The 14,854-nt window shown below is 51.5% G+C and overlaps 1 protein-coding gene across 1 annotated transcript in view; it reads right to left on the minus strand.

Annotated features, from left to right (window-relative positions):
* Positions 1-3,278, minus strand: part of ZNF205 (zinc finger protein 205) — a 28,726-nt gene extending 25,448 nt beyond the window's left edge. Inside the window, exons 1-4 of the mRNA XM_027766138.1 lie at positions 2,568-3,278; positions 2,270-2,495; positions 1,959-2,050; positions 1,490-1,610 (exon numbers count right to left, since the gene is read on the minus strand). Coding sequence (XP_027621939.1) covers positions 1,490-1,610; positions 1,959-2,050; positions 2,270-2,495; positions 2,568-2,798 — 670 coding nt within the window. The 5' untranslated portion in view covers positions 2,799-3,278. The remainder of the gene's footprint in view (positions 1-1,489; positions 1,611-1,958; positions 2,051-2,269; positions 2,496-2,567) is intronic.
* Between the last annotated feature and the right edge of the window lie 11,576 nt (positions 3,279-14,854).

The following is a 14,854-nucleotide window of genomic DNA, read 5'->3' on the forward strand; positions in this document are numbered from 1 at the left end:
TGTTGCTGGACTCCCACGTAGTCAACCGTGGTTCAAGTCCCCGACCTGGTGGCTTAAAACTCACGCCGGGTGCGTGTGTGTGTGTGCCCAAGATCCTGAGAGGAGAATGGAGGAGAAGGGATTGCGGCGTGGCCATCCCCCCTCGGGGGTGATTTCTCGCTTTCTGTCTCTCTGTCGAGTGCACGCGCCCTTATAGCAAAAATCTCTCCAAAAAACAAAAAAAATAAGAGCCCGCCCCCGCGGCAGGGCAGCTGCCAGCTCTAGCCCCTTCAGTGCCGTGTGGTTGGGTCTGAGCAACAGAAGTAGATGCTGAGGGGCTGGCAAGGCCGTTCCTCAGCACAGCCCCAGCCCGGGCCCACCGAGTACCAAGAAATGAGCGAGGAAAGGAAAGTGTCAGACAACCGGTGGTTTATGGTGCTGGTGAGGTCTGCCGTGGGTTGCATACGGCCACCAGGTGCCCTGGCCTCTCCTAGGACTTGCCTAGACTGGTTGGCCTTGGCCCTGGGGAGCATGAACGATGCTGGTTAGCAAGCTGGAGATAATTCCAGGAGGGCGCAGGGCGGCCAGTGCGATCCACTGGGTCCTGGAACCACCTCTGGAGTCGCTGGTGGACTGCCCAGCCCTGGGACTCCTCCTGGACTAGCAGGTGTGCAACAGCCATGTGCTGACCGGCTGAGGCAGTGACACCGCGCGGATGAACTCCCTGACTTCCCCGTAAGCTCTCACAAAATCACGGCAAGGGCCTGGGGGCCAGCAGATGGCATAGCAGCTGCGTCAATGGACTCCCACATAGCTGACTGTGGTTCGAGTCCTGGACCCTGTGGCTTGAAAAATCACGCTGTGTGTGTACCCCAAATCCTGAGAGAATGGAGAAGGAGCTGCAATGCAGCCATTCTCCCTGGGAGATCATTTCCCACTTTCCCTTCCACTGTCTCTCTCTCTGGCAAGCACACATGCTCTAAGGCAAAAACCTGAAATTGAGTCAAAGCCCTGAGATTTAAACGCTGACTCATGAGGAAGCAAGGAAGGAGGCCTCTCTGGGAGGATGGGCAAGACCCCAGAGTCGGCTGGGCGCGGCAAGCTCTGCGTTTCTCTCATGGCCCTGGGACTCGCGCTCTGCTCAGCCCGTCGGGAGCTAGGCCTTGGGAGGAAGGCCTGACTAGAACAAGTTCTACAGAGGGGGCCAAGAGGAGCAGGGCCCTGGGCCAGCACTGCCCGCCTCGTGGCCACAGCCACACAGGGTGAGCTAACACGAAAACCTTGATGGCTCCAGCCACATCAGTGTGAGCCAGCCCTGTCTGGCTCTGGTCCTTGTATGGGGTCGGGACATGGCCATTGCGTGGAAGGTTCTGGTTCTATAGAACAGCACTGTCAGGTGACGGGGAGGGACAGGGAAGGAGGCCGAGCCAGCGGACGCTGGCGGCAGCACAGCCCACTTCTCTGACCAGGGGCCCGGGACTCGGGAGGCCCTACTGCCGGGTGGCCCTACCTAAGGACAGCCCGTTTCTCTTCTGCAGGACGTCCCTGTAGAAGCTCTGCTGCGTGTGGTCCAGCCGTCCCCACTCCTCCCGGGAGAGGTACAGAGCCACATCCTCAAAGGTCACTGGCATCTGGAACAGGAAACACCCACTCTCTGGTGTACGCCCTGCACACAGTGGAGGGACAAGGGCACCAAGACAGGATCGACACCAGACCCCAACCCACTTCTCAAGCAAGGCCTGCCTCAGATCTGCTGAAGTGGGGGAACCACCCAACGATGGCCTTTTCCTTTTTGGGGAACCACAGGTAATGCTCAGGGTGTTCATGTGCCTCCCTCATGAGACCCGGATGACAAGACACCCTCTCCACTTCCTTGTTTTTCTCCAGCTTTGGCCGGGCCTGGCCATGGGCCCCAAAGGAATGGGTGTAGCAGGGGTGGAGTGCCACGTGGGCCGGGCAGCAGTGCCTGGGACACTCACCTGGGACCAGGCAGTGAGGAGAGCTGCGGCCATCTGCCGGTCTCTGGCCCTCCCCTCGCAGGAAAGCATGGGGATCCCAGAGGAGGGGATGGCTGCAAGAGGAGAAGGGGCCTCAGGGGGGCTGGCTGGACCCTGCTGCTCCCCAGCAGCCTCAAACTCCAGTCCTGACCTGACCCAAGAGGGTCACACAAGGGCAGGCGGATACCTGGGGCCTCTTGCCATGACCCAGGCTGGAGTACTTCCCCACCCCGAGTAGGGACCCTCCACTCCACCCACAGCTGCCTGTCCTACCGAAGGACAGCCCCTCCTACCTGCACCCGGCAAGAACAGCACTTTCTCCTTCCAGCCACGACTCGGGGGTGTCCAGCCCCGTGCACTGTCAGCCCTGTCCTCCTGCAGCACCCCCTCGGGGTGCAGCTCCTCTGGCTCCGCCTTAACGTTCAGTGACTCCTGAGCAGCCCCTAAAGGCACTGTCTCCTCCGACCCAGAGACCGTTTCTTGACAAGGGTCCTTGTTCAAGGCTGTCACTCCTGGAACCTAGGAACGACAGCCCCCATCAGCACCCAGATGGAGGTCTGCATGGGGTGGGGGGTCCCACGAGGGGCAGACCTCTAGGCTGTCAGGCTGCACACCCAAATGTAAGGATCTGCTTGAAGGGTGGTCTTGCTCTTTCCCCTCGCCAGGCGCCCGCAGAAGGTCTGTCATGCTGTCGCCACCTGGTGCGGTGGGAGGGCAGCCCACAGGCAGTTTCTGCCCGTGAGGACTGCTGTGTTCAGTATCTGAGAAAACCAGGTGCGGTGGGCTGCACAGCATCCCTGGAAACACGTCTGCCTCGTACATGGACCCTTAGTTGGAGAAAAGCTAGCTGGGAGCATCCTGGGTTCAGAGCAGGCCCCAAGCCCAATGGCATATGTCCTTACAAGACTAGAAGGGGACAGAGATGGGAGTGACACACAGCGAGGACACCGGTGGCCGCAAGGAGCTGGAAGAGGCAGGAAGGAGCCGCCCAGGGCCCTGAGAGGGAGAACAGTCCTGCTGACACCTCGGTTTCAGACTTATGGCTCCAGGACTGTGGAAGAATACATTCTGGTTGCCTTAAGCCCCAGGGCGGTGGTAACCGTTACCGCAGCCGCAGGAAACGGACACACCAAGGCTTAGAGATTCAGCCATGGGATCCTGTCATTTCCCTGGCATGGGAGAGCCCTCAGCACCACCCACAGCACGGGACCAGCCAGCTTGCTCCTGGGAACTCACACGTGTTCCTCCACCCCTGAGTCTGGAAGAGAAGGCCCCTCCGGTCAGGAGCCAGTGAGCCCGGGTGCCAGCGCAGCACTGACCTGCGGGCAGCTCCTCCCCAGCTGCCTCCTGCAGAGTGGTTAGAGGTGATGCAGATAACAGGGGGAAAGCTCAGCTCTGGAATGTTCTGGAAAACAGAGCTGCGAGCCCTGGAAATGATTACTGTTAAGCTACCTGCGTGTACTTGACAAGACCCCGTCAGCAGGAAATGTGGCGTATGAGGTGGCGGGGAGCCAGGGAGTGTGTAAATAACCCTGAGGAAGGGAACAGCAAGGGGCCCCGTTCCCTGTACCTGTGCTAACACCCCTGCGATGCTGTTGAGGGTCTGCCTGTCTCGGGGTTCTGGCCTCAGACCACATGGGATCTGCTATGGGCGAGGAGCTGCCGAGACAGGTGGGGACAGCAGGGTCGTTGTGATCTCTACAGAAGACATGCCTTGTTCCTAGAGGCTGGGACTTGCCCGAGGTCACACTCCTGGCCTGGGCTGACTCACACTTCTGTGACTCCAAGCCCAGAGACCCCAGTCCCCCTGTGAGTGGCAACTACACACACACACACACACACACACACACGGCAGACGCGGGAAGGAGGGCTGTGGGCTGAGCGGGAATGATGAGGGGGTGGTCCCAGGTGGAGGGGAGGAAGGAGTAGTGAAGGCTGCCCTGCGTGCTCTGGGCACTGCTCCGAGGGAGGGTCTCCCTGGGAGGACCCACAAGTAGCCCCTGCCACCTCTGTGGCCACTGATCACGTCTTTCACCCACAAGGCCCAACAGTGATGGAGCAAATGCCAGCGGAGTTTGGCGCGGCATACCACTTTCTCCGCTGCCTCCCCCAGGGCCCCTCCCACCAGCCCTCCCCCCCCTCCCATACGCCCCCAGAAGTCCAAGCAGCCGCCGGGTCCCCCTGGCTCCGTCCATACCTCCTGGGCTCGGGCCTCCCCAATGCTCCCGCCGTCTGCAGACATTTCTCTATTTTAGAGCTCGAAAGAGCCGCCGAGTCGTTCCTCCCTCTTGTCGCCCAAGCTCTCTCTGGGCCCCCCTCTGGCCAGGAGCCTGGAAGGGCAGAAAGAAATCAGCCAGGATTTCCTGGGCACCTGAAACCTTCACGCCAGGCCAGAGCGCCCCGTCCCAGTGGAAAATAAAGTCTCCCAGATGCTGCCGACGGCCCACCGCCTACAGAGCTCTCCGCGCTTCCCCTGAAAGAGCGCTGCTGTGCTGTCCATTGTCGCGGCAGGGACCCCGCGCCCACGCCGGCACCGCCCCGTGCAGCCCGCCCGGGAGAGCGGCCGAGCCCAGTCGGTATTCCAGCACCAGAGCAGGAAGTTCTGCAGGGACCCTACAAAGCCGGGGCTGGGGGACCCTGCCTGCCACAGCCAGAGGGAGGCCCCCCGCCCCCGGACATGCACCCGAGCCCGGGCCTGCCTTCCGCCCTCCGGGGGTCCAAAGATCGACCTGCCGGCTCTCGGCAGCCTCCACGACTCGCCAGCCTGTCGGTCCTGGCAGGTGACGCCCTTCGCCTTCTCTGCCGGCCCGAAGCCCCTCCACCTTTGACCCACCCCTCCTGCCGGCTGCTCAGCTTCCCGGGAGCCGGGCACCCTCCCAGCACCCCCTTCTCACCGAGGTGACAGCATAGGGGGCACCAGGGGCGGTGGGGCCCCCTCGCCGGGAAGGGAGTCTCCGCAGGCTGCACAGGGTGGGCGGGGGAGCCGGGTGGAGACTGGGATTAGGGACAACAGGAAGTCCCACCCAGATCCCGTTCCCCACACAGCAGCATCCCTGACTCCGAGGGTTCCGGGCTGGGGTCCCAAGCACAGGAGGCACCTGCTCTGACCAGGAGGCAACTCCCGGCCTGGCAATGCTCATGACGATTGTTTCACCAGCACGTGCGCGTGACCTCGCAGAGCAGGGCCCCAACGCGGAGAAACGGGAGGATGCACGTTGCGAAGCGAATCTTTTCTTTGGGAATCTTTTTTTTTTTTTGGTATAGGGCTCAAGGTCCAGGACTTGAACCACGATCGACTACATGGGAGTCTAGCGATGAAGCCATTACACCAACCGTTGGTCCCGAGTGTTTTTTTTTTTGTTGTTGTTGTTGTTTGTTTTAATTATTTAATTTGGAACCGGCAAGTAGCGTAGTGGTTAAGGGAACTGGACTCCTACATGTCTGACCACCTGGTGGTTTGAGTTCTCAATTTCTCTCTCTCTCCCTGTCTCTCTTTCTCTCACTCGGTTCCTCTCTGGTCAATGAAGATAAATAAATATAAGTAAATAAAATAGAGTTTACTAATTATTTAATTTTATTTATCTAATTTGACCAGAGAGGGACAGAGTGTGAGAGAAACAAAGTGAGAAAGCAAGCCGCCAGGTCCAGGACTCGAACAGTGGTCAGCCATGTGGGCCCTTAACCATCACCTTAACCTCAGCCAGCATCCTTAACCACCCGTGCCATCTGCCAGCCCCGCCTGGCATGAGTTTTAAGCGGCTAGGTATGGGACTCAACCGCAGCGGACTACAGGGGAGTCCAGAGAAGTAACCATACGCCACCTGCTGGTCCCACTCATGCTAATTTCTTTCTTTTGGAGACATTTTAGCTATAGGGCGCGTGCGCTCGCTAGACAGAGACAGAGAGACAGAAAGCGAAAAATCAGGGGGGATGGCCACGAGGCAATCCCTTCTTCTCCCTTCTCCTCTCGGGATCTTGGGCACGCACGCACACGCACCCGTCGTGAGGTTTAAGCCACTGGGTCCGGGACGCGAACCGCGGTCGACTGCATGGGAGTCCAGCGGCATAGCCATTACGCTAACTGCGGGTCCCCCAACATGATAATTTCTAATCATCAGGATCAGGCAAGGTTGGAGGTGCAGCCATAGAAGGAAAAGCGTCACGACTGGGGAAAATAAAGAAATACGAGCGAGGTGAAGACAAACGAGCATAAGCAGCAGCAGAGCAATGTCAAACACTGAGAGGAGGAAACCGGAAGTGTCCGTAGGTGGTCCTCGTGGAGCAATATTTGTAAAAGAACACAAATAACTAAGAACTCCCAGGGCCAGAAGAGATTGGGGAGTGGGAGTCCGGGCGGCCCGCGGCCCGCTCACCCCCAGAGGCGCAGAGGCGACTCCGCTACCAGGGGCCCTGAGGCCCATGCAAGAGGACACAAGGAACCGTGTAGCGCCCCCAGCAGCTCTGCAGCCAGCGGGACGCAGCAACTACCCCGCTCCGCTCCGGATCGGCCAGCACGCCCACGGGCCAGCCGGTGATTGGCTAGCTCGCTATGGCCCCGCCCCGCCCCGATAAGCTCCGCCCTCACGTGCGCGCCTGCGTCCGCACCCGGGAGGATCTGCTCCAGAGATGTGAAGGGTCACGAGCGCCGGCCTCTCCCAGCCGGTGTCCCCGTGTTTCCCATCCGGCTGCCCATTGTAACTTCCGGTTTATTCAGGTGTCTCGTGGAGCCCTAGCTGTACTGGCCGGGCTCGGGTCGACCTGAGTAAGGAGGACCGCTGGGGGAGGGCGCGCCGGGCCTTGAGTTGCCTTCGGTCGGTCGTGGGAACTCTGAGGCTGCCTGCCAGAGTGCCCTTCGCTGGAAGCCCGGGAGAGCCGAACCTCGAAACTCGGGGAGAGAGTCCCAGGGCATCAAACCCCACACCTGCTCTGCGCTCTAGGCTGGGCTCCCTGGACAGGAGTCTACCTTGACACTCACCTGCTTTGGGTGTTTTGTTTTCGTTTAAAAAATCAGAGTACACTGCATGCTGGTGACTACGTTTGGTAGTCTGTGACATTTACCTTAAAGGGCCTTGGGCGGCAAGTAGCGTAATGGTTAAGGTGCTAGACTCCCACATGGGCAACCATGGTTTGAGTCCTGGACCGGGTGGCTTGCTTTCTCATTTTCCCTCTTTCTCTCTTTGATTAAAATAATAATGATAAATAAAGTTAATTCTTTTTTTTTTTTTTGAGAGGTTTTTGCTATAGGGCGCGTGCGCTCGCCAGACAGACAGAGAGACAGAGAGATAGAAAGCGAGAAATCACCCCCCAAGGGGGATGGCCACGCTGCAATCCCTTCTCCTCCATTCTCTTGGGATCTTGGACACGCACGCACGTGCGCCCGGCGTGAGTTTTAAGCCACCAGGTCCAGGATGCGAACCGCGATCGATTACATGGGAGTCCAGCGACATAGCCATTATGCTAACTGCTGGTCCCAATAAAGTTAATTCTTTATAAAAAAAAAGGGGGGGGGAGCTGGCAGGTGGCATGGTGGTTGAGGTGCTAGACTCCCACTTGTTCAGTAGTGGTTCAAGTCCCAGACCTGGCAGCTTGCTTTTTCACTCTCTCTCTCTCTCTCTTTCTGATCAAATTAAAATAAATTAATGAGTAAATAACATTATATAATTATTTTAAAGAAACAAAACTGTTCAATGTAGGTGTTGGTATGGCATGATGGTTAAGGTGCTGGACTCCCACATGATTGAATGTGGTCTGAGTCCCAAACCTGGTGGCTTGCTTTCTTTCTCACTTTCTCTCTCTCTCAAGCATGCATGCCCTGTAGCAAAGTAAATGGATACAATTAAATGAATAATTATTTAAAAAGAACCATTCTATGTAAAATACAATGAAATAAAAGAAAGGTGGAGAATGCGCTGTGTTGTCAGGCTATTTTGGACGTGCAACTATGACTATCACACAACTTGTTGAACCAGGCATCTGGTCACATCCAGTTCTGCTCCTCGGCCCTGCAGAACCTGACGCTGTCCCTGCCGCTATTAAGAAGCCTCGGAGACCACATCTGAGCTCAGTGAGCTTGCAAACTGGCGGCACTGCTCCTGGAGGAGTTTCCCCAGCCCCAGGCAGCTGGATCCAGGCCAGGCAGCCTCCGCATCTCGCTGCTGGCAAAAACAGCCAGCAGTTAGCGTAATGGCTATGTCACTGGACTCCCACGTAGTCGACCGCGGTTAGGGTTAGGGTTAGGGTTCCGGACCCGGTGGCTTAAAACTCACGCCGAGCACGTGTGCGTACGTGCCCAAGATCCCGAGAGGAGAATGGAGAAGGGATTGCAGCGTGGCCATCCCCCGTGGGGGGTGATTTCTCGCTTTCTGTCTCTCCTCTGTCTGCCGAGCACATGCGCATGCGCCCTATAGCCCCCCCCCAAAAAAAAAAAAAAAACACCAAAAAACCTCCCTTTTAGCTATTGGTGGATTTTTTTGTTTTTGAGAGGTTTTCGCTACAGGGCGCTTGCGCTCGCCAGACAGACAGAGAGCGAGAAATCACCCCCCAGAGGGGATGGTCACACCGCAATCCCTTCTCCTCCATTCTTTTCTTGGGATCTTGGGCACGCACGCACACGCGCCCAGCGTGAGTTTTAAGCCACCAGGTCCGGGACGCGAACCGCGGTCAATTGCGTGGGAAGCCATTACGGCTAACTGCTGGTTCCCAGCTATTGGTGGATTTTTCACAAACTAGGACACTGTCATCACCCACAAATACCTTTCATTGCAACTGCCACTTCTTGCTATCCGACACAGAAAGTGCCCGTGCTGGGTAGTTTCAGGCTGCGTTCACTCACACAAGCCAAAGACGCCAGGCTGGTGGGCACTTAGGAGGCATTTTGATTGACAGCATCAGAGGAACCCTCCTGGAGGCTCCCCACCGAATCAGGTGGCAAGGACACTCAGCACCCACCTCCAGGTCCTGAGCTGGACACCCACTTGCTGTGGTGTCTGTGCCCTTCCCCCACCTCAGCCTTGTGACCTCCTCCTCTATGTATTGTGGACGTTCTTATTTTATTTTCAATGTTCATTTGATTAATTAATATATTTAAATTTGTCAGCTGGCACGTGTGCTTTCCAGAGACACAGAGACAGAAAGAGGAAGAGGGAAAAAGTACCCCCGAAGAGCATGGCCGAGTTATAATCCCCTCTCCTCCCGCCCTCCCTTTGGAAGTTCAGACACTCACACACACCTCCTGGTGTGTCTCTAAAGACCCAGGTCGGGACTCAGACTGTTCAGTCACCCAGACTGTTCAGGTGGGATCCAGCAACCTTAACCACCAGCCTACAGACTGGTCCAGAGGGGGCATGTTTTTAAAGGACACAGTAACAAATGAAAAGTGCTTTCAATGGCCAAAGCTACAACAATTCAGGCATTAAATTGGCAGTGGATTATGGGGCCAGCAGGTGGTGTGGTGGGTAAAGTGGCTGGCCTCCCACATGGCCGACCATAGTTTGAGTCCTGGACCTGGAGGCTTGCTTTCCCTTTTCCTCTTTCTTTCTCTCAAATTAAAATAAATAAACGGATAAATAAAGTTAAATAAAATAATTCTTTAAAAAATAGTATTGGGTGGAAAAATATTAACCCAATTAAAAGATGGAAAAATGAGCTGAACAAAAATCTCTCTAAGGAAGAAGAATATAAAAAGTGATACGTGTTGGCGGGGATGTGGTGAAAAGGGAACCCTCCTACACTGTTGGTGGGAATGTAAACTAGTTCAACCACTGTGGAGAACAATATGGAGGGTCCTCAAAGATCTACAAATAGAACTACCATTTGATCCAGCAATCCCACTTCTGGGTATTTACCCAAAAGACAGGAGAACGCTCAGTCAGAAAAGCGCTTGCACATCCATGTTTATTGCAGCATTATTCACAATTGCCAAGACATGGAACCAACCTAAATGTCCACAAACTGATGAATGGATTGGAAAAGTGTGGCATTTATACTCTATGGAATACTACTCAGCCATAAAAAATAACAAGACCCTGGCATTTGATAGAAAGTGGTCAGATACGGAGGGTCTATTGCTGAGTGAAGTAAGCCAGGCTATGAAAGAAAGATATTGTATGTATCCACTCAATGTATACCGACTATCTGCGCTCTATGGTAGAGAGCGAGAAATTGGAGGACGTAAAAGCAGTGAAAGTACTTAACAAGAATAGGACAGTGTGCATTGGGGGGGTGAAGAGAAGAGGATAGAGAAAGATAGCAAGAGAACAATAGAGAGGCAGGACGGGGGGGAGAAGCAGATAGGGCTTATTACCTGTTGGTGATGACGTGTATAGTATTCTCAACTGGATTGGTCTGAGAAGTATTTCATGATGAGTAAAGTCTTTTTACAACCAAAATGAGAAATAGTGATTGACCATTTTAAAAAAATAATTATAATAATAATGATTGGGGAAAACACTGAAAAGATATTGGATGATGAAGTGGGGATGTTAATGTCTCTGTATTGACTGACAAGCATGGCACTCCCTTTTGAAAAAGCAATGCAATACACTGTAAAGTTATATGCAATTCAATGTAATATAAACAAGATTATGATGATAATAAAAAAAATTCAGGGCATCTAAAAAATAGTATTGGATTATAGCCAAAGTATAAAACAGATAAAAATAAGTGATTGAAAAAAATAATAAAAATCACGCTGGGCGTGTGCCCAAAACCCTGAAAGGAGAAATGAAGACGAGGTTGCAGTGTGACCAGTCACCCATGTGGGATCCGTATCGGGTGAATTTCTTACTTTACCTTTCCCTCTCTGTCTCTCCCAAGCAAGTGTATGTTCCCTTAAAAAATTAAAAAAAAATTGTGATGAAAATGATACATCACCTCTGTGCTCTTCCTTTCAAAACCTATAAGCCCAGTCTAGTCATGAGACCATCAGACCACTCCTAAGGGAGGGGTGCCCTACCATATGCCTAACCAGCCCTCCTCCAGACAGTCCAGACAGTCAGGATTGGGGCAAGGTGGCCAGGTGTGCGGCAGTAAGGCCATCACATGTGGAAGGGCTCCTGGTTTGAGTTCCTTAGCCCTCCCTGGGTACCCGGGCACCTGCTTGCCTGTGACCAGGAGTGGCTGGAGATGGGGGAATCCTGTCTGTTATCCTCACCACTTTTCTGTAAATCCAAACTGCTCTTAAAAACTAAGCCAAGGTTCCTCCTTAGGCCCAACATCCAGCAAAAAGCAGGTTGTTTGGTGAGGATTAGGGAAATGGAACTGCAGAAATATTGCAGGCCATGTCTTTACGCACATCTCTAACACTCAGAATTAACTCCAAGAAGGTAGGAAGTACCGTATAATCCATCAGATGACCAGAAACCACCACTGCAGAGGCACAATAAATACGGGAAACCAAGAAAGTATCTCTCCCCAAGGGGAAAGAACAGCCCTTCATCATCCACAAACAGTACAGTGGAACTCATGGAAATGTCAGATAAAGAATGGAGGGTATTCATGGGGACAAAGCTAACAGAGATGCAAGAGAGAGAGACAGCGAAATCCAGAAAATGCAGGAGAAAAGAGATAATGAATTCCAGGAAGTGATGAAGTTCTTTCACACTCTGAAAGAGGAAATACACACCATAAAAAAGAATCAAACAAAACTGATAGAGATGAAGGTTGTAATACGGAAAATCAAAACCTCCCTTGAAAGTATTAAAAGCAAATTAGATCATACAGAAGATCGAATCTCAGATGTAGATAGAATCTCTGACCTAGAAAAATTCACCAAAAAGACTGAGAAAATAACAAAAAAAAAAAGAAAGAATGATATATGAGTAATACTAGATACCATTAGACCCCCAAATATCCAGATAATCAATATTCCAGAAGGTGAAGAAACGAATCAGGGCATTGGTAATCTATTCCATGAAATCCTGGAAGAAAACTTTCCAAATCTAGAGAGGCACTCAAATATCCAGACCCAAGAAATGTGAAGGACCCCACATAAAATCAGTCCAAGAAAATCTTCTCCAAGGCACATCATAGCCAGATTGATCAAAACCACAGACAGAGATATGATATGAAAATTGGCAAGAGAAAAACGTCAAGTTACTTTCCTTTTTTTAAAAAAAAAACTTGTTTAATTCCTTTTTTTTACTTTTTTTAAGAATTATTTTATTTTATCGAGTTTATTTATTATATTACTTTTTTTTTTTTTTAATTTGATCAGAGAGAGAGAGAAAGACAGTGAGAAAGCAAGTGCCAGGTCTGGGACTCGAGCCATGGTCAGAGATGTGGGAGTCCAGCACCTAGCCACCATACCACCTGCCAGCCCCCCATTTGTTATGATCATTTTTTTAATTGACCCAGAGAGAGACAGAGAGAAAGAAAGAAAGAAAACCACCAGGCCCAGAACTTGAACCGCAGTCAGCCATGTGGGAATCCAGCACCCTTATCTACCACGCCACCTGCTAGCCCCTTAAGTTACTTTTTTTTTTTTTTTTTTGGAGAGATTTTCGCTATAGGGCGTGTGCGCTCGCCAGACAGACAGAGAGAGACATAGAGACAGAAGGCGAGAAATCACCCCCCAGGGGGGATGGTCACGCCGCAATCCCTTCTCCTCCATTCTCCTCTCGGGATCTTGGGCACGCACGCACACGCGCCCGGCGTGAGTTTTAAGCCACCGGGTCCGGTACGTGAACCGCGGTCGACTACGTGGGAATTCAGCGACATAGCCATTACGCTAACTGCTGGTTCCCACCCCCTTAAGTTACTTTCAAAGGATATCCCATCAGGCTAACCTCGGACCTCTGGTTGGAAACAATGCAAGCAAGGAAATAATGGGAAAATATATTCTAAGTGTTAAGTGAAAAGCAATTTCAACCAAGAATACTGTACCTGGAAAGATTATCCTTCACGTGGGAAGAAAAGATAAAAACATTCTCAGATAAACAAAACCTGAAAGAATTTACCAACACCAGACCAGCTCTTTGAAAAGTTCGAAGGGAGTACCATACCAGGAAAACTAAGACAGACAGACAAATAAGAGAACAAAAATGACCAAGAGAAAGGCCAACTTAATGGTAGGGACGAGTTCTGAAATATCGATAATTTTTTTTTTCTTGGAGAGAGGTTTTTGCTACAGGGCACGTGTGCTCGCCAGACAGACAGAGACAGAGAGCGAGAAATCACCCCCTCCGGGGGGGATGGCCACGCCGCAATCCCTTCTCCTCCATTCTCCTCTCGGGATCCTGAGCACACATGCACACATGCCTGGCGTGAGTTTCAAGCCACCAGGTCCTGGACGCGAACCGCAGTCAACTACATGGGAGTCCAGTGACATAGCCATTACGCCAAGTGCTGGTCCCAATAATGTTGAATGTTAATGGAAAGGTCAGACCACAGTAACACTGCAAATTCAACAAAAGAGATTACTTGAGATTGAGCTGGTGAAGTAGAATTCTATGACTTTTTTCTAAAACATTACTGATTTTCTTCTATGCTTTGTCTTCCAGATTTAAGGATTTTTGTTTTCTTTTGAGTTGTTGGGTTCAGCAATTTGTTTAAAAAAAAAAAAAAAGAGTATTTTAAATTGAAGCAAACTTCTCCCTTCATGATCCCTTGGCAATCGGAAGATATTTCTGAGTATCTATTTTGTGGCAGAATGGTTATTTGCGTAAGTTCAATAGTGCAGTAGTATATTTGAATACCATTCTAGCTGCATCGGAAATTAAATTCTTTCCTTTTTTTTTTTTTTTTTTTTGAGAGGATTTGCTAGAGGGTGCGTACGCCTGGCATGAGTTTAAGCCACAGGTCCGGGACTCGAACCACAGTTGACTACATGGGAGTCCAGAAACATAGCCATTATGTTAACTGCTGGTCCCTACTTTAAGATCAATAAAATGTGAAAATAAAAAGTTGAGTATGGAAGGGAGGGAGGGGAAAAGGGAAGGAAAAACCAGGTAAAAGTATGCTTAATTGACAAAAAATGAGAAGCTATTTGCTGATGATAATGTATATAGTAATGTCCTTGTCTTGACTGAGATGCATGGTATTTGTGTCGGAGAAAGAAATGTGTACTGTAAAGACGTGATAAAAGGTAAATTAAACAACAACAGGGGACCAGCAGGTGGCGTTGTGGCAAAGGGCGCAGGACTGCCACGTGGCCATCTGCAGTTTGAGCCCTGACCTGGGGACACTGGCTGCTCTCTCACTTTCTCTCCCCCCACCCCTTTCTGGCCAAATTGAAGGGGATAAATAAATAAATAAATAAATAAAATAAAATTCAATAGAGTAATTCTTTTTTTAAAAAGAATTATTTATTTATTATTGTTATTATTATTTTTCACATGAATTTTGCCCAAGACAGAGAGAGAAAGAGAGGGAGAAAGCAATCCACCAGGTCCAGGAGTCGAACCATGGTCAGCCATGTGGGAATTCCAGCACCTTAATCACCATGCCACCTGCTGGCCCTAGAGTAGTTCTTTAAAAAAAAAAAAAAAAGTCTAGGTGAGGCCAGCAGATGGCATGGTGGCTAGAGGACTCCCATATGGCCAACCACAGTTCAAGTCCCGGACCTGGCAGTTTGCTTTCACTCTCACTCTCTCTCTCTCTCTCTCTCTCTGTCCCTCTCTGATCAAACTTAAATAAATTTAAAAAGTTAAATAAAGTAATTTTTAAAAGATTAAAAAAAAAAAAAGTCTAGGGGCCAGTAGATGGCATAATGGTTACCTGTACTCCTACATGGCTGACCACGCTTTGAGTCCCGGACCTGGTGGCTTGAAACTCGGGCTGGGCACGTGTGCATGTGCGCCTAAGATCCTAGGAGGATAATGGAGGGGAAGGGATTGCAGTGTGGCCATCTTCCCTGGGGGGGGGGGGGGATTTCTCACTTT

The sequence above is a fragment of the Tupaia chinensis genome, unplaced genomic scaffold (genome assembly GCF_000334495.1).
Source record: "Tupaia chinensis unplaced genomic scaffold, TupChi_1.0 Scaffold141247_1, whole genome shotgun sequence".
Lineage (NCBI taxonomy): Eukaryota > Metazoa > Chordata > Mammalia > Scandentia > Tupaiidae > Tupaia > Tupaia belangeri.